General features: G+C 42.8%; 2 protein-coding genes across 2 annotated transcripts in view; one reads left to right on the top strand and one right to left on the bottom strand.

The window, feature by feature from the left end:
• Nucleotides 1–3,570, bottom strand: part of FAM120B (family with sequence similarity 120 member B) — a 58,614-nt gene extending 55,044 nt beyond the window's left edge. The window contains exon 1 of the mRNA XM_081313367.1: nt 3,518–3,570. The gene's annotated coding sequence lies outside the window, so the exon portion shown is untranslated. The remainder of the gene's footprint in view (nt 1–3,517) is intronic.
• Nucleotides 1,275–18,401, top strand: DLL1 (delta like canonical Notch ligand 1). The gene is made up of 11 exons (XM_081313364.1): nt 1,275–2,620; nt 3,549–3,881; nt 5,695–5,755; nt 6,106–6,363; nt 11,373–11,433; nt 12,216–12,346; nt 12,487–12,656; nt 12,762–12,978; nt 15,724–16,519; nt 16,639–16,753; nt 17,498–18,401. Exons 1-11 carry the CDS (start codon nt 2,561–2,563, stop codon nt 17,501–17,503), a joined length of 2,208 nt encoding a protein of 735 aa, XP_081169490.1. The 5' UTR covers nt 1,275–2,560; the 3' UTR covers nt 17,504–18,401.
• The last annotated feature ends 1,351 nt before the right edge of the window (nt 18,402–19,752 follow it).

Raw genomic sequence — 19,752 nt, 5'->3', positions numbered from 1 at the left:
AAGCTGTCCCGGAATCTCTAGCGCTTCAAATGACGTTTGCGCAGATAAGTTAAGGCTGCCCTAAAACTGCCTGTTTATGGAGGGGGGTTTGCAATGAGGCCCTTCTTCCTTTTCCTATCAGTGCCAACTTCCTGGCGTTGCTGTTGCTTAATTATTTCTAAGTTCTTGCTTCCAGGAAGGCAGACTTACTAAATTTTGCTCTGATAGCAGAGCGTTCCTTTCTCTATACGCGTTTTTTTAACCAGTATAAAAGCTTCCGCGTTGATAAATGCGTTAAAAGGAAAAAGGGGGAGGGTAGGAAAAAAAAAGGTAAAGATTGACACAGAGTAGGTTCCACCCCCCCCCCTCATTTCGGATAAGGTAGGGAGGGGAAAGAAGGCCGTGGAAAGGGATTTCTTTTTTAAAATGGGCGCACATTGTTGTAGAGTCACTAGCGTGCGCTGAGGGGAGCTCTTTCTCTCGGTTGCATTGTGCGGAGAGCAGGTGCTTGTCCACATTACCATACAGCTGAGGGCACAAAGCGCCAACTGATGCAGGCCTCCCATAATAACAAACTGCCTTAATGACAGCCACGCGAACGACCCACACCGCTCACGTTAAACACACACATGCACACAACACAAAAAGTACGCTCAGAGAAGGGGGAAAAAAAGGCAGAAAGAGACAGCTAAAGGCACGGGGAAAGAAGAGGAGGAGAAGAAACGAAGTTGGGCCCTCGATCGTTGCAAGTTCGCCAAGAATTCAGGGGAAAGGGTGGTGGTGGGGGGGGAAAGAGTGGAGCGAGGGACTGAAAGAGCTTCTTTTGGGGTCTTTAAAAAGCAAAACTGTTTACCCAGCCAAACTTCCCTCGCCGGCCCTCCCCCTCCTCCCCCCTCTTGGAACTTAACACAAGGCAAGAGTCTTTTCCGGATTGTTTGCAACTGAAAGTCTTCGGGGTTTATTGCGCGTAAGGATCAAGGAAAGGCGTGCAGGGACTTTTTGAAACCTTCCTATCCAACTCATTCCCCCCCCCCATCTCTGGCTTTAGGATCCCCCAACTCCATAGCCTCTGAAAAAACCAACAAGCTGTACAAGACACTTTTGGGAGTCTCTCTGGGTCTACGCCTCCCGACTTCGCGTTTCCTTCCCTTGTCCTGTTTCTCCCAGACATACAGAGTTCAAGGGATGCCGATTCCCAGCGGAAGAGACTCCTCTGCTCTAGATAAATGCGTTGTACTACAGTTCTCATCACTTTGGGTCAAGGTGATGGGAATTGTAATCCGACAAACGAAAAAGGGTCGAGGACTGCCTATATATATATCTCGAGGCGTTCTTGTTGGGAAAGAAGAACAAGGGCGTGCGTCTGGCAGGGAAGGTCGCTTCTTGCGGTTACCAAATTTGCAGGCATGTAAATCTGCTCCCCCTTCCCCCTTTAGATTTTGGTGGGAGCTGGCGGGGAGGGGAAGAGGACGAGGGTTGCCCATTTTACAGCTCACTGACCATTTGGTGATCCATTGAGCGGGAGGCTCGGAAAAGTGGTTCCTTTGTGGCCGCTCTAGCCAGATTGGGGGGCTGCTCATTTGCATCTCATTAGCCATGCAGGCGGCCGGCGAGATATAAGGCAGGCAGGCGCCCGAACGCAGGCAGATCCTTAGCGCTACAGAGCAAGCCAGCGAGCAAAAAATTTTTTAAAAAAGAAAAAAAACCGGAAAAAAAAAGAAAAAGGAAAAAAAAAGGGAATAATTTTACTCCAATCCGGCAGGCGGTTTCAAGGCGAAAGCAAAGCTCACCCATGACCTAAAGCGGAGAGCAGACATTAACTCGGGCACCGCTAGCCATCGATTTTGGAAACCCACGAAGCGACAACATTTTGCTGGTTTTTTTTTTTTTTTTGCGGCGGGGGTCGGGTGGGGTGGGGAAGGCTTGGATTTCTTTGTTTAAAAAAAAAGCAACACACCGATCGGAATTCATAGCCAGAAAGTGGCGACCAGCAAAGCTTGGGGGATTTGCAAACGGCTGCTTGTGCGTAATCGCCAACCCCTCTGCAAACACATGCACTCCAAAACAAAAAACCCGCCACTCTTCGCCTGAAGCCACCGGGAATTATCTTCTCGTCCCCTGAGGGATTTCCAGATCGTTGATTATTTTAAGCTGCTTTGGGAAAAGTCTTTTCTTCGTCCCTGGGAATTAAGTGGCTCTTCCCTCCTTTGCTTTGGTTGGAGCTAGAGAAACCAAAGCGCCAAGAACTGTATCTGGAAGGGGGAATCCAAGAGGAGGGTAGTCCTTTCCTTGCGCCTAATTCATCTTTAAAACAAGATCTGTCAGTCAACTAAAGGGCGTATCTGAAACGCATCGACGAGGGGGGTCGTGGGGAGAAAGAGAGAAAGAAAGACTCCAAACAAATAAATCTTCATTCTAATCCCCCCTCCGGCCAGTCTCGGAGCGGAGAACCGACCCTCGGCTTGGCAGAAGCTCGTCTTGGTTTGCCGTTTTTTTCCCCTTTGGAAAGGAAAGCCGGGCACAAGAAGGGAAGAAGCCCAGACCTCTTCCCTTATTCCCCCGTTTCACCAGCCCTGACAAAATGGGAGGACGGTCCGCGCTGGCTTTAGTTGTCTTTTGCGTGCTTCAGCTTCCCTACCAGGTAAGCCTCAGGGTGATGAGGGGGGGGGGTGCGTGCCGACGGGGCTCTGGCATTCCACCACCCAAAAAGTTGGCGGTCCCTCTCCGGGAGCGCAGCGACGCTCACCCTTCCAACTCTAGCGAAGGTTGGGGTGGGTGGATGGGTGGGGAACGCGCGAGGAGAAGCGTCTGTCCTCCTCCCTGGTGAAAAGAGAGCCCAGAACCGCTTTCCTCGCGCGTTCCCACGAGAAGCTCCCGCCTTCTCGTGAAGGAAAGCGCGGCTCGAGCGATTCCTTAAGCCAGGGGGGTCTTCAAACTTGGCCCTTTTATGACTTGTGGACTTCAACTCCCAGAATTCCTCAGCCAGTGTGCCTGGCTGAGGAATTCTGGGAGTTGAAGTCCACAAGTCATAAAAGGGCCAAGTTTGAAGAGCCCTGCCTTAAAGCATTCCCGGGACTGTGATACACTCGGGACACGTGCTCTCCTCCGCGCGTTTCTCTCTCCTTTCCACTCCCCCCGGTCGGAGCGTTTTTGCGAGGTGCTGGGTGTGCATCAACTGGGCGCATCGCCATGGCCAGGGGTCGGCAACCTTGGCTCTTTTATGACTCGTGGACTTCAACTCCCAGAATTCCTGAGCCAGCATAGCTGGCTCAGGAATTCTGGAAGTTGAAGTCCGCGAGTCATAAAAGAGCCAAGGTTGCCGACCCCTGGCCATGGCCAATTCGGCCTCGGCGGGAGGTTGTCCATTATGCGGGGAGGGGGGGGCGCATCGGACGAGCGCCGCCGTCCGCCTGCAGCGCCGCGGCGGCAGAACTTTCATTGATCCATTGGCCCCGCCCCTTCGAGCTGATCCCGGCCCAACCGCGGCGCTGCCCCCGAACAACCCTCGCTGCTCCAGCCTCTAACCGTATGCCATTACCTCTCTCCACCCCTCCGGCCCTTCTCCGCAGGTTTGGACCTCCGGCGTCTTCGAGCTGAAGCTACAGGAGTTTGTCAATAAGAAGGGGCTTCTGGGCAACCGCAACTGCTGCCGAGAGGGCCTGGGCTCCGCCAATGCCGGCGCTCCGGCTGGCTTGCAACAGTGCGACTGCAAAACTTTCTTCCGCGTCTGCCTTAAGCACTACCAAGCGAGCGTGTCGCCAGAGCCGCCTTGTACCTACGGCAGTACCGTCACTCCGGTTCTTGGAGCTAACTCGTTCAGCGTCCCCGACAGCACCGCCACCGGCGGCAGCGAACCGTCTTTCAACAACCCCATCCGGTTCCCCTTCGGCTTCACCTGGCCGGTAACGTCGCCGGAATCTCTTAGGGGAGGGTCCTGGGTTTTGAGAGGCGGAGGGTTGTGTGCAAGAGGGTAGACTTAAAAGGCCGTATCGAAGAGGTTTAAATTATATTGCAAATTTGTAATCGGATAGCGTTTTGAATGCAGTGGAAGAAGGTGTCACGTTATTTGGAAATGACAATGCCACTCTGTTCATTTGGTCACAGATACAGTTGAGAGCCATCTTGTAATTAGGGAGTTAGGATTGTCTTGCCAATGGTAAAAAGTCTTACTTTGGTGATCTGTATTGGAATAACACCAATATAATATATACAATGTGTACATTTTATAAACACACACACACACACGCTATAAATCACTAGTGAGGAAATGACCTTGGAATGCCATTCTATCTAGTTTAGGAAATGGATGTTCACAATGGAAAATGCATGGTCCAGAGAGGACGGGTTATTTTTAGTCTTTCCAGAAGTTGGAACACTTAATGGTACTCTTGAAGGCACTTAAATAGAGGGATTCTGAGTTCAGAACCAAGGGATTCAATTTATTTCAAGACAAGTTATACAGAAGGAAGTTTTTATGGGCGGCTTTTATTGTGCAGTTATTCTTGTTCACAGAATATTATATGGGCTCAGATATTATTTGCCTCTGCCACCTGTGCCTTTCCCCCCCCCCTCTTTCCTCATGATTTTCTTCATGCCAAAGGAAAGGAACAGCTCTGCACCCATTTAAAATGCTAGAAGCCACTTGTGTTTGCATGCTGTAGGAGCAGGCAACAGGTTATCCTCTGATCAACGGTTCTCCAGCCAAGCAACTTTTAAGATGTGTGGATTGCATGGCTGCCTGGGAATTCTGGGAGTTAAAGTCTACTCATCTGACAGTTGCCAAGCTGGAGAAACACTGATCTAAATGTTTCGGGATACATTTCCTGCAGTCCGCTGCCATTGGCTTTTCTGGCTATAGCTGATGGGAGTTGAAATCTCAAAATCCTGGATGGTACCAGGTTGTCCTTCGGTGATGTAATCAAAATGGGTGCCTGTTTTGTAAGCATAGAACCTTTTCTTCATCCTGCAAAAAGCATCTAACCCTTTCTCAAGACCTTCAGTTAAGTGGCTGCTTTCCTGGTGTTCCCGGGAGTATTCAGTGCAGCTGAACACTCAGGTTACCAATGCTGTTGACTTGGACCAAGTGGTGGTTTTCTATCAGGGAATATCATTATTCTACAGTTCTAACATCTTTCTCAAGATTGTGTGGTGTGCTGAAATTCTGCCACTGGAAATGCAAAACTTTTTGCAGACTGCAATTTGGCAGTGGCAAGTTGACAGTTGATCATCACTAGGAGCCACAGCCGATCCATTGAAGGGAATGTTAAAGGCAGGATTGACAGATTACCTGAACATAACCCCACTCCCCTTGTCTGTCTACTGTGGAAATACCAAAAGTTGTTGCCAGTTTGGCCCACCACTCTTCTAGCATATTTTCTCCCCTCCTCCCCTTGGCATCTCTCTTCATTATTCTCAGTTCTCAGAATAAGAATAAGCAGAGGGGGAGGATTGGCAGGCATGGCTCTTCCCAGCCCCTCCCCATTTCCCCTTGCTGCTCCATTTTAATACCATATCCTGTATGAACAGGCTGAAAAAACAGGCCAGGAAGCAAGTTTTGAAAAAGTACTGCCATTTCCTTGAGGGGGAAAAAAGAGGCCTGAGTCAGGAGATCAGAGAGTCATGCTGGCTGTTGTGGCTGTAGTCTCCTGTGATTATATTATTCTGCTGACTGCAGGCCTTCACATTCATTGTTTCTCCCTTTTCTGTATTGTGCAGGGCACTTTCTCTCTCATCATTGAAGCTCTGCACACTGACTCTCCTGATGACCTCAGCACAGGTAAATAATGTTTTCCCAAGTGGTATATTTAGGAGTCTTTCTTAACCTGGAGGCCTTCCTAAATCATGGCCTCTATGTTACCTTTGGGGAAAACAGTGGCACACCTGGAGGGCAACGGTTGGGAAGACAATTTTACACATTCCTTCTGATCTAACTGCCTGTTCAATGGACTTGTTTTCCGTTGTGATCTTCAGCCACTTGGCTAGAGGTCAAACCCAATAGCATTCTTCAAAATACCCAGTCCTTCCCATAGATTATCTAGGTCTCCAGGAGTACCATCACCTTTGTTATTTAATGGAACTGTTTTGCTATTCCATTTTTTTATTCCACCCTACCCCTTCCCTCTTCAGAGAATCCAGAACGTCTCATTAGCCGCCTGGCTACACAGAGACATTTGACTGTTGGGGAAGAATGGTCCAGTGACCTGCATACCAGTGGTCGCACTGACCTCAAGTACTCATACCGATTTGTATGCGATGAGCATTACTACGGAGAAGGCTGTTCTGTCTTTTGTCGCCCTCGGGATGATGCCTTTGGCCACTTCACTTGTGGAGAACGTGGGGAGAAGGTCTGCAACCCAGGCTGGAAGGGACAATACTGCACTGACCGTGAGTATCCACAGATGAAAACGTCACTTTTCTTTCTAAACTTCTGTTGATTCTGATTACTCTGCATAAATCCAAACATACCCCAACTCAACGAATAATAAAGGAAATTACCTCTCTTCCCTTTTGGACAAAATGATGGTGGTTTCCCTTGGGAGATTGTTGGTATAGCCCATTTCCATGTCCAAATGCTAAGAAGTAAATCAATGCAAATAAATTATGTACATAAACACATACCGTACATATATACATATGCATGTGTGTGTGTGTATAGATAACTAGATAGATAGTATGTGTTTATGTACGTACATAAACATAAAACTATGAATCTACTCATTAAGATATGGGGCAAGGATCAAATACAACATGAATAGCATTTGATCCTGAAATGAGGTAAATCAACGCACAGCAATGATAACAGTTATATCACTATATTATATTAATTATATCATATATAATTATTAAACATATAATTATCATTATATATGATGACTTCACTTACTGGGACAAAAGAATGAAAGCCTGTACAGATCTTTTGTTATTTACAAAATTATGATCACAGTCCAGCTAACATTATGTCTTAAGACTGTTTTGTTTTTAAGAGTGATTTGGAAGAAAAAAAACTGACTCATTGTTTTAAGAATTGCCTTAATTTCATTGAGTTGATTCCTTAAAACAAACATCTGTTTTCAAATTTTCAGAGAATCCTGAAAAAATCAAGCTGCTGTAATGAATAGCAGAGATATGCTGCAAGTTCCAAAACAATTCTTTGTAATTTTGAATGCACAGATCCATTAAGTATTAATCAGTTTTAATCCCCATGGTTCTTCCTGGGAGACTTGTGTTCTCCCACCAAAATCTGAGAATTGCAAGTGCTTAACATCAATGCTAGCTGGATTCTATTCTTTGAAATTGCAAGTGAAACAATATCTCTGCAAAATGTAGGATCCTGTCCTAGATTCAAAATTTCCTTCATGCACATCAGCCAAGTTATGTACAGCAGCTTCCTCAACCTACTAGCCTCTAGCAATTTTAGTCCTCGGCTTCCATAATAGTCCAACACAGCTGGAGGGCATTACACTGGGAAAGGCTGATATAAAAGCTTTGGAAAAAGTTGATAGTGTTTTAGAATTCTTATTCCATCTTTCAAAAAGTGAAGCATTTCATACTCTTTCTTGATCAGTAAAAAAGTGGCCATCAGGGAGTCAAATTATTTTACTTGGAGGCCTCGCTGTTCTTTTATTAGTGAATGAAGCAAAGTTAAAGAAACTCGCGTACATATTCAGTGACAATTTGAACTAATTTGCTATAGAATAATGCTTCTTGAAGATCATAATTTTTCTCTTGAATAAATATGATTACATTTAATGGACATTAAATGAAGTTAACCATACCATAAACATGATGAAGAGATTGCTCAAGTGGGGAACCGGCGGGGGGGGGGATGAGTAGGAGTGCCAGTGTCCCTGTTGCAATTCTTAGTCTCCTCAGCTGCTCTTTTCTGCTGTGGGAGAAGACCCTGGATGCTAGACTAAACTGAGTCAAATATTAATGCCAAAATCAAAGGAAAGAGGTACCTTGTTGGCTTCTTTATATGGGAAAGGAAGATAATGTCATCTTGTCATTCATCTCAGGTGGCCAAATGTGACATTAAAGCTTACAAATCCCTCAAAGGGCTGTATTGTTCATTAATTAATTAGTAATGTAAGCCAAATGGATCCACCTATTTCCCTCTATTATTTATTACGTCCAACAAACTGACATGCATTGAAATGGTTATCGTAATGTAGCTGTCCAGTAAATGCACTTTGCAAGCGTTTTGTTATGAGCAAAGAAGGCAGTTCTTATTTCTTTTACGTGCGTTCCAATGTTTCTATTAGATGGCATGTTTATTGGGCTGTTAGACCATCAAATTAGACCAGATGACTGTTCCAACTTTCAGATGCTGTAGAATTATTCATTGTTGGATAGTAAATGATCCAAGATATGGGTAAGGTAGTGGTGGGGAGAGGAACAGAAAAAAGTGACAACATTTTCCTTTTTTCTTAATTTTATCTCCCCTTTCCCACCTGTGTCCTTCACTTACTGTTTAGCATGTAGTTCTGTGAAATCCTGGTGGCTTAGTAAATATATTGTTGCAGTCTGGTATTTGGAAAAGCTATTAAAAAAACAACAACGAAAACTTAACTCCCCTATTTTCTGCATTTGGCATTTTAATATAATTCAAAACTATCCTTTCTGAAAGCTTAGTAAGAAGAAACTAACATATAGACTGGCTTAGGGAAGGCCTGGCTGGCATAGGGTGGCAGAGGGAAGGCCTGATAGGGGATGTTTATAAAAGGGAAGATCCCCCAAATAGATGTTTGGCCCTTGATTTCAATGGGTTGTCAGTCATGCCATCCATAAAAGCAAAAAAAAAAAAAAGTCTGAAATCAGTTTGTTCTCTAAGCAGTTTTATTAAATCCCAATATTGATAGCAAAACTCGGAAAAGCAAAGTTACAGTCGCATCCAATTAAACCCAGATTCTACTTCCAAGTAACTTGGATTACATTTTCCAGAATTTCTGGCTATTTTCTATGCCAGCTGCAGTTTATAAGGGTCATAGCTCAAAACATCTGGAGGGCATCAGGTGGCCTAACCTTGAACTAGACTCTTCGTTCAAAGTCACACATTGGCTGCATTACAGGGACATAACTGCAAATACAAATATCCAGGAAACAGAACAAGTAAGCACTCATATACTTAACTAGCCAGAGTGGATCATAAATAACATTGAAAACAGCCAGGGGCAATATTGGCGAGAATCCAAGAAATTGCATGATTAATTCTTATACTCAAGAGGTTTTAGGTTTGTGCCTCTTAACAGAGTTAAGTAATGTTGGTATCTGGACTTAATGGAATTTGCCCCTCTTCTCAGTTCTTTATTGTTTCATTAATTTTCAGATGTGTCCAGCCAGTTTGGAGCTATCCTTAATGTACTTTTGCTTCTTAAAAAAAATTCCTTCACATTGGATGTCAACCATTTGAATTCACAGACTTTCCTAAATAGATTATGATTTAGCATGAAAACCTCCGTTCATTCAGGAGAAATAAGTCTATTTCGTTCCGGAAGTCCCTTGGGTTTAAAGTTGCTTGATACTTTGCCTGGTGGGACAGTGTTTAAAAGTAGTGGTTGAAGTGAGGGCAGGAAAAATAATGTCACTGGAAATTTAAAATTTTTACTGTATGGCTCAAGTAACTCTAGATTCTGGCTATTATGATAAGCCATAGCCAGGGTGATTATCACCACTGAGAACTAGCACAGCATACTGATTTAATTACTGGTCTAGGAATTGTATGTTGGCCTTGTGCTCCTAGAGGAAATAGAACAAATAAAACACTGTTACGACTTTATAGGCCCAACATCTACTGGGTTTGTGCAGATATTGGAAGGGGAGTTTCAGCTACATGAAGCTTTGATCGAAGTACTTTGGCAAAGCAGTGAATGGAATTGTCTCTCGTCAAAGTGATGAATCAGAACAGTTGGCCATTTTAGTCTAGGCTCTAAATAGGCCTCTTCTGTTAACGTAGAGGCCCTTTTCCAATGGATGGAAGCAGCCAGCTGAACTGAGTTGGCCTGGATGCTTCCATTTGGTCTGTCCAAGTGGAGTCATTTGATTTTTCCAATCAGGATGCTGCCTTAATGAATGCTTCAATGGTCCAGATAAAGGGGTTGCCACAGGATGCAGAGAAGCTGCTTTTTACAGGCCCTAACTCTTGTCTTTGGCCGGAGGGCCACCATGATTCTCATTTGCTTATGGGTCAAGTTAGTAAGAAACCAACCCCCCCCATGTAACATGATCCAATGCATGCTGCCCCCTTTAATTAGATTTAGGGGAGGAGATGAGAAATAAGATATTGTTGGAAGTGTCTGAAGAAAAAAAAAACCCACCCTGCTTTTCTTTCCAAAATTCTGAACCTTGTTAGAATGCACGGTGCATTTACTTGGTGGGCTTCGGGGAGAGGGAAACGATGTCAACCCAAAAGCCTGTCCCCAAATTGGCAGGCTTGTCTCGTCCGCACGCTTGCCCCCATTCATTCCTTCTCCTCTCCCCACCTCCCCCTTTAACAATCTGATGATCAGTCCCGTTCTTCTTCTTCGTCTTCTGTTTCTCCTTCTGGGCTTGTCATTGTCTCTGGCTTGCTTTGTGGGGTTAAAACTCACAGTGCCTGCTTAATGAGTTCCATAACCAGGCAAAGTAATGAGCAGAAGTCTTCCCTCCCCGCCCTGCTCCCAACCTCCCTCCTGCTGGCCTGCTTACCTCCTTCCTACGTCTGTGTTCTTCAGGCTCCACTCCCCCTCCTTCCTTTTGGGGGTGTGTGTGAAAGAACTTTAGACTTAATTATTTGAATAAGAAAAACCCTTCCCCTTTGCCCAGGAATCATGCGCGTGCCATAGATTAGATCTGGGCAGGGATAGGCTGATGAGAAAGCACGTCTTGGCTCTGATTGGCTGTAAGGAGTTGGGGTATTGTTGCAGTGGGGCAGCTGCTGGGAGAGCATAGACAATGGAGCAGCTGTCCCGGCTGGCACCCTGCACACCAGCTGTCTATCCTTATCTGTGCATGCTCTCTCTTGCTCTCTCTATTTCTCTCTCTCTCAAACTTGCAGAGGATGCTGAGGATACCAAGAGGAGGAACTCTGGTATTGAATGGGGGTGGGGGGGGGGAAATAGGACTTTTGACCCTTTCTGGGAAGAAAAGGCGAATGGGATTTTGTGCGGGGATTTTGTGCGGAAGGGAGTTATTGTGTGCTCTCTTTTGTTTGTGTGCAACTGCATTAAAGGGAATGTTCATTCCTAGTGATAAGTAAAGCCCCCTGTTACAAAAGCACGATCCACTACTCTTAGCAAGCTCCGAAGATTCATTTAGCTGCTGTCACTAACTCGACTGTCATGAAAAGAGTTTGACCTAAGCTCATAAGGCTCCAGAAGGCTTATGGATATATTTGGGGTTTCTTTTGTGTTTTGCAGCAATTTGCTTGCCAGGCTGTGATGACCAGCATGGATTCTGTGACAAGCCTGGAGAATGCAAGTAAGTTTCCAGATCTCTCCTTCTCCTGCTCCCACCCCATCCTTCTGCCAGCAAACTTGATTTGAGAATCCCAGATTTGATTATTTTCAGGCCTGCTTTACTTCTTACCTAATATCCATGTAAGTCAAATAAGAGGGAGCCCCCCAAAGCACCACTCCAGAATTTATGGATATTTAGAAGACGTTGAATGGGGCTTAGTGTCTAGTAGGAGCACATTAGCTTTCAAACATAATGGATGCACTGTGCTTTGTAACTACCCTTTTGAAATCATAGAAGAATTATAATTAATTTGATAGAATAATTAGATGGCGGTTTATGGGTGTGATTACTGGAATAACTCAATCAAGGGGAGAATGGGTGTGTTTTAGTTCAGAGCAGGGAAGTCTGTCTCTGATGAACTATAAAAATATGTGGCCCTTGGGAAATCAATTTCTCTGTCAGCATAATCGTCCTTAGAGTTAATGTGGAGATTAAATGGGATTAGCATCCTTAACGTCTTGGAAGAAGGGTGATTTATAAAAGTGACGGTTAATAAAATCAAGGCTACTGGCAGAAGGAACTTGAACTCAGGAATAGGGACAACAAAAATTAAAGACATTAATTTTTAAACCTACCTAAAAAGTATTTCAGGTAGTGAAAAAGCTTCTGAGTTTAATAAGTCAATAACATTGTAAGAAGTGCAATATACTTAAGAAGTTTGACTTGTTTAGTTTTAATTTAAATAATTTTCAGTTTGTGGCAGGACCGCCTGTACTAAAATTGCTTAAAATTTGTTTTCACAGATGCCGTGTTGGTTGGCAAGGACGTTACTGTGATGAATGCATCCGATACCCAGGTTGTCTCCATGGTACCTGCCAACAACCTTGGCAGTGTAATTGTCAGGAAGGATGGGGTGGTCTTTTTTGTAATCAGGGTAAGTTCTTCATTTGTAACTTACACAGTCCAGTTTTCTAGGCTTGGATCTCTCTTAAACTAAACTTACACAACAACATCCTTTCAGAGTCACAGGCAATTCTATGGATGTAACCTTTTTGTCTGTAACTTCTCCTACAGATCTAAATTACTGTACACACCATAAGCCTTGCAAAAATGGCGCCACTTGTACCAATACGGGCCAAGGGAGCTACACCTGCTCTTGCCGTCCTGGTTACACCGGTTCCAATTGTGAGATTGAAATCAATGAATGTGATGTCAGTCCTTGCAAGAATGGAGGAAGCTGCACTGTAAGTTAATGCCGCTGCTACAGTGAGTCTGAAAAGAGGGTTGTGTCCAAATTGTTAAGATACATAGTAAAGATTGCTAAATAGGGTGGGTCTTTCTTCCAACAGGACCTTGAGAACAGCTATTCCTGTACCTGTCCACCTGGCTTTTATGGTAAAAACTGTGAACTGGGCGCAATGACCTGTGCCGATGGGCCTTGCTTCAATGGAGGACGATGTACAGACAATCCCGAAGGTGGATATAGTTGTCGTTGCCCCGTGGGTTACTCTGGATTTAACTGCGAAAAGAAAATTGACTATTGCAGCTCCAGTCCTTGTGCTAATGGTAAGCCAAATCGGTACCTGTATTTGATCACCCATTCAAGTTAATGGCCATTTTGCCATAAACATCCATGGGAAATGAATGACCTTCCTGCTGCAGTTCACTTAACTTCTAAGGGGAAGTGAGTAAACTTCTCACTGCAGTTCACTCGATATGCTATAATGGGAGGTCTTGGATTTAATGGAGGAAGAGAGAGATGCAAGCAGCGCTGAAGCTTGCTAAGCCACACTGGTTTCTGTGGGAGAGAAGCAACAGTTTGTGGGTGTGGCCTTCGGAGTAAACCTGACACTCTTCAGTGCTTCTTAAACAATTCTGAAACTGTTAATGCAGCTTTTTTTTAAAAAAAACTGTGAAACTGATAAGAAGACAGAAGACAGCAGCTCAATTTTTCCCTGTTTGGAGAAATTTTACTTTGGCCTTTCGTAAGGAGAAGGGTGCATTTAACAGGAATGGCATTGCTGTGATAACGTTTCTGAGAAGTTTTATCTGCCTTGCCCAGCTTCTTCTAATCATGTTGGATTTCAATTCTTATAATTCTCCAATTTATCCCCCGTTGAGCCATGCTAGTTGACGGATTGTGGGAGATAAAGTTCAATATAGCGAGAGGGCATCAGATTCAGAAAAGCTGAGTTACGTGTCAGTTTCGTTTCTTCTTTGCAAACTGGGTTAAAGGCAGAATCCAAAAAGAAACATAGATATAAAAATGTCAATCTGGAAATTTAAATCAGTACAATTGCCAGCTGAAATGATACAGCCGTTGTGTAATAGTCTGCATCCAGACTATAATTTGTCTCTCACTTTTGTCTGAATTAGTCCACAAGGTTTGTCTGTTCTTTAACCTAACATTGAAAGCTTGTAACCTTTGATTTATCAATCTACATGTGAAATAATGCCCCCAAAGCCTGAAATCCTATTTGTAAGATTGCAAAAGTATATGTGGGAATTTCCATTTAAGTGAGCCCTTGTAGGATGGCAGGGCATACCATACTCTGGTAAAAAATACAGTCCTTATAAATGGGATGCCTAATGCCACCCAATCCCCACAGGATGCCTAATAGGGGTGTTGGGGGTCTCAGTCCATCTGATTGGTGATGAGAGTGGCTGTCAGCTGTTCTTGAAATACCAGGCTTAATGATACTGACTTGATGAGTCAGTTTATCCTTTTCAGTTAAAGCAGCCAATACCAATGTTTTCTTGAATGCTCCACTTTAATCTTTGGGTGAAAAATTCATATTTGGAAGTTTCTTACGCATTGGTCTTTCCCAAAGGTGCTTCTTCCGAAAGGCAACTGGACTTTCTTGGGTTTTTTTTCCTTTGAAAACCAAAGAAGCTTCTTGGATGAGAAGTGAAATGTTTTCAAAGGAAAAAAAAACACCCAAGTCCAGTTGCCTCTCGGAAAAAGCACCTTTAGGATAACTATGATCTGGATGATTAAAAATCTCCATAGACAGTTGATCCTTTCCCCACATGTTTGCTGGTGGATTCTCATAGCAAATAGTCATACAGTATCTGGGAAGAGCAGAATCCCACCCTGTGCCCTTTAGGAAGTGCTTGGGACTTTGAGACCTGAACCCAAAGGCTACTGGCAAAGCTGTATTCTCTTCTCTTTGCCTAGAGATGCAGCAAAGAGGGAACATTTCAGTCAGAGTGTTTGGAAGGAATACTGTGGGCTGATAACATTTATGGTGCCTTCTATGAGGGAGAGGTTAGCTTTTTCAGGGGCACATGCTCTCCCACCCTTCATGGGGTAGTTATGCAAAATAGGGCATTTGACTAGGATTTGGTATTCCACAGCAAGGCAGCTGTGAGGAAGTAGTTTATATTCAACACTGGATCTGATTTAGGCTAAACATAGTCTTGGAGTTAGTTAACTGACTGAATTAACCTCTTTTTAATGTTCCCAGACTACATTAAGCCCCACTTTAATTAAGAAAGATGTGGGAACAGGTTGTAGAAAACAAGAAATTGGGGTGAGACATATAATCTTATTTTTAATATGTTTTGGGAGATTTCATTTGTTCATGTATGAAAAAACATTGTTTCTGTTGTGTACAAAATTTAGCCTGAGGTGGCCATCTCAGAATATGTGCTGCCACATGGTTCTGTTGTGTAGGCTTTTATTCTGTTTTAAGGCTGTTGTTCACTTATTTTGCTCTTAGTTGCTTGGACATTATTATGTTAATCAAGGAGAAACACCTACAACATTTAAAAACAGCTAGATAAGTGACCTGATTTTTAAGGTGAAGGGAACTGTGTCCTCTATGACTTGTGGACTTCAACTCCCAGAATTCCTGAGCCAGCCATGTCATAAAGTTCCCCACCTCTGCATTAGAATAATAGTTCTAATAGTTCCCCAACTCTGCATTAGAATAATCGAAGCTTACTTTTAAAATAGTAATAAAAAATATCTAGACTGATTGTCATACAAATAATATGGTTGCCTAGAAGAATGTGCCATCTATTTATTCATTCCTGACTGGTCTGTTATGAAGTTTAACTAGAGTGAAAAGCTCTATAGCAGTACGCTCTGAGGTACTGATTTTGTAAATCTTGGTCCTCTTGAATCCATAAAACTATGTTGGTGATCTTGAATGGACACTGTCTCTTATTCTTTGTAGGCTTGTTGGAAAGATGAAATAGGCAGCAGCCTGGATAGGATGCAAAGATAATAGATAATACATCAACAGCCCTGTCAGTCCCTGTGACTATTTCCTCCTATTTATCATTCTCCTATCCAAACCTTTGCAGGAGCTCAGTGTGTGGATCTTACGAATTCCTACATATGCCAATGTCAAACTGGCTTCACGGGAAGACACTGTGATGATAATGTGGATGACTGCGCCTCCTTTCCTTGCTTAAACGGAGGGACCTGTCAAGATGGAGTCAATGACTATTCCTGCACCTGCCCTCCTGGATACAATGGAAAGAACTGCAGCACTCCTGTCAGCAAATGTGAGCATGATCCTTGCCACAATGGGGCTACTTGCCACGAAAGAAACAACCGTTACGTGTGTGAATGTGCACGTGGTTATGGGGGCCCCAACTGCCAGTTCTTGCTTCCTGAACCCCCTCAAGGGGCAGTCATTGTTGACATCACCGAGAAGTACACAGAAGGTCAGAGCTCCCAATTCCCCTGGATTGCAGTGTGTGCCGGAATTATCCTGGTCCTTATGCTATTGCTGGGCTGTGCTGCCATTGTGGTCTGTTTTCGTCTCAAAACACAAAAGCGGCAGCCTCAGCAAGATGCCTGCAGGAGTAGTGAAGTTGAGACCATGAACAACCTGGCGAACTGTCAGCGAGAGAAGGACATCTCCATAAGTGTCATTGGTGCCACCCAGATTAAGAATACTAATAAGAAAATAGACTTCCACAGTGAAAATGCTGACAAAAATGGCTACAAAGTCAGATACCCATCAGTGGATTACAATTTGGTCCATGACCTCAAACAGGAGGACACTGTTAAAGAGGATCATGGCAGATGCGAAGCTAAGGGTGAAACATACGATTTGGAAGCAGAAGAGAAAAACACAGTACAGCCCAAAAGGTATGGTGGTAGCAGAGGGGCATGGTCTTTAATTTGCCAAAAGTGTGTGTGTGTGTGTGGGGGGGGGTGTATTGAAATTGGTCACGAAACCAACCTCGTCTGAAATTTTCTCTTTGCAGTGAAACATCTGAAAGGAAACGACCAGAATCGGTATATTCCACTTCAAAAGACACAAAGTACCAGTCAGTGTATGTCATATCAGAAGAGAAAGATGAATGCATCATAGCAACGGAGGTAGGTATATTCTCTCCCAGGCTCAAAACCCACCCCGTTGCACTAATTGATCACTTCCTCTAATGCAGCTCAGTTCTTAATGGAAGCCCTAATGATGGTTTGTTTGCTTTGTAGGATTGAGTTAGTAGGGCAGTTGCAAAATTATGGCCCGTAAGACGATGAATATTTCCCGTAGTATGTGGTTTTGTCATCCCATCAATACCCATGGGCAGATAGATTCCAATCTTTCAGTTCAGTCCAATTATTTTTTATTTATTTATTTTTATTCCATTTATATCCCGCCCTTCTCCGAAGACTCAGGGCGGCTTACAAGCTTAGCAGTAGCCTTCATTCTATGTATATGCCTGCTTATTAGGGCTTTCACACACACATCCCCCCAAGCGGCATTATTACAAAGTCAGCTTAATTGCCCCCAACAATCTGGGTCCTCATTTTACCTACCTCGGAAGGATGGAAGGCTGAGTCAACCTTGAGCCTGGTGGGATGCGAACCTGCACTAATTGCAGGCAGCTGGTGTTACTTAAGGAGGCATTAGCCCACTGCTCCACCAAGGCTCAATTAGATGTATTAAGTCACCCTGTCCGTGTAGGAAGGTGGGTGGGTGGGGAATAAAACCACTTAAAATGTCTCACCAGGAGCAGGCATTTGATTCTCCTAATGATCGAGTGAACACCTTTTTATTGTCTTAATGGGTATCCGTGGATTATTTTTTTTTCACCTTGCCTCTCTTCTGAACTTTTGCAGGTGTAAAAAGAAAGATGACATGGCAAAATTGTTGTTTTGAAACAATTTTCAAAGGTTATATGCCCCAGTCAATGCTGCTGAATAAGGAAAGGGAGAAAGATTCCTTCACTGACTGCTGCTGAGAAAACTAAATTCAGACTGAGCTGGTTCTCTACTGAAGTTAGCAAAAGGGACTGCAAATAATACACGATGGACGCTAGGTCAGGCTCTGTGTTCAAAGATACCTGTTGCACTGCCTTTTATGAAGATTTATCATTGCACTATGGCCAGTTGATTTCCCCCCCCCTTATGTATTTAAATGAACGGACTGAATTCCTACACAAGAAATGTGCACTGCCTGGAGTGTGTATTTTGGATTCTATGAGCCAGTTGATTCTTGAGATACAGACACTGCCTTTCCTGCCCTTTTTTATACTAAAATGTGTTTTTATTAGGTGGGGAAAGAAAGTGTGTTATTTTTTTTAAACTGTAAAAATTATTTTCAGGATATTTGTAAAGCTGGGGTATTTTGTGATTTTTTTTTTAATAATTTAATTTTTTGGTAAATATGTACAAAGGCACTTCAGGTCTATGTGACTTTTTGTTTGTATATAATGTATTTATGAAACATTGTGCAAAATGTTATTTGAGTTTTTTTTTACTGTTTTTGTTAATAAAGAAATTCATTTTTAAAATATTTTTCCAAAATAAATATTATTAATGATATACAAGGCATATGCTTTTTTTTGCAAAACACTTCTGCACATTCACAGTTGAGAAGCTGCTATTGGTACGGGAGCAACAACACGGAAAATAATGTTGGCAGTGTATGTGATCAGGTCCATATGTGAAGGTCTGATTAAATTGATTTATTGCTAATCATGTCTATGCACAGGAATCTTCTCAACTAATAGCATGTGTTTGGGGCTGGATAAATATCAACAGAATTCAAGGGAGCTTGGGCTTAATTTGTTTATGACTATGTAGGGATTCTAGGCTGATCCCTCTTTTAAATACGCCCCGCAGATTCTGCCATTCCTTCTACAGTTTGAAATTTCATGTTTCGTTACTAATTAATCTTAGAAATTAAAAAGCCTTAACAGTAGGGGTCCTGGAGAGGTCAAGGAAGGCAAGATGGTAGCTATGCAGTGTAATCAAAGCCTTATCCCTTTATGTTTCCATAGGACAGCAATCAACAGAAAAGCAAAACAAGGGGCATATGAAAGGGCAGGGCTATAATAGAACTATTGTGTCATTGAGAAAGAGCAAGCTGAGATTCAACACTGGGCTGGTTAGATCAGTTTTATAAATGATACGAATATAGTTTCTCACAAATCAATGAGTGTTATTGGCCACTGAGCGGGAGGTTAGGTTAAATAATCTATGGCTCCTTCCAAATTTTATGATTTAATTACTATTACTAATTGTATTCAGTTACGAGTTTGTCCAGGTTTGGTGGTAGAACATGAAGACTTGCCCGTTCACCGAATATAGCTATTTTATTTTATTTATTTACTGTGTAGATTTTTTTTTTAAAAAAACTTGGGCTTTGGGGTTTTACCTGCAAAAAAACTCTTTTGAGTGCCTAGTTTATTAGAAAGTCACAAGACTTGCACTGGAATAAATTAGTAGACTTAACATATTGGAAATTTTTTATGGCTTTCAATTTCTTGCTAATACGTAATGAGTAGACACTTTCTGGAAACTTTATGAAAGACCTAACACTAGATCGGGGGTAGGCAACCTTGGCTCTTTTATGACTCGTGGACGTCAACTCCCAGAATTCCTGTGTCAGCATAGCTGACATACTAAACAATACTAAACAATCCTTTCATACAATGGATCCTTCAACATTGATTCCCAGTTCCAGTGTATCAGAATGCAGTACATAGCAGTGAAACAGTTTATTTTTGAATAAATATGGATTATAAATGGATGCCTGTAGCCTTATTTTTTGATATGGTGCGTGCATAATCTTGTTTCTTAAAGAAAAAACTTTTAAGAAATCCTAATCTTGTCTTTTGAAAGAATCCTTTATATATATTTTTAACCAGATAGTTTTTATTAACCCATATCCAAACAAACATATAATGGAAGATAAAACAAACATACACAAAAATATTTTTGCTGTTCATAACCCACATTGGTTGTAAAAATTTTAAATTCCAATTTAAATTCTACTAAATTCTAGTATAATTTAGTACAATACACATGTCTTTAAACTCAGTTTTCTCGATAATTCTGTCAACACATTATATGATTTTTCTCCAAAATGG

This window comes from Vipera berus, assembly GCF_964194415.1.
Source record: "Vipera berus genome assembly, chromosome: 1".
Classification (NCBI taxonomy): Eukaryota; Metazoa; Chordata; class Lepidosauria; order Squamata; family Viperidae; genus Vipera; species Vipera berus.
Note: the sequence above shows the minus strand (reverse complement) of the source record. Positions and strands in the feature narration are given on the sequence as shown.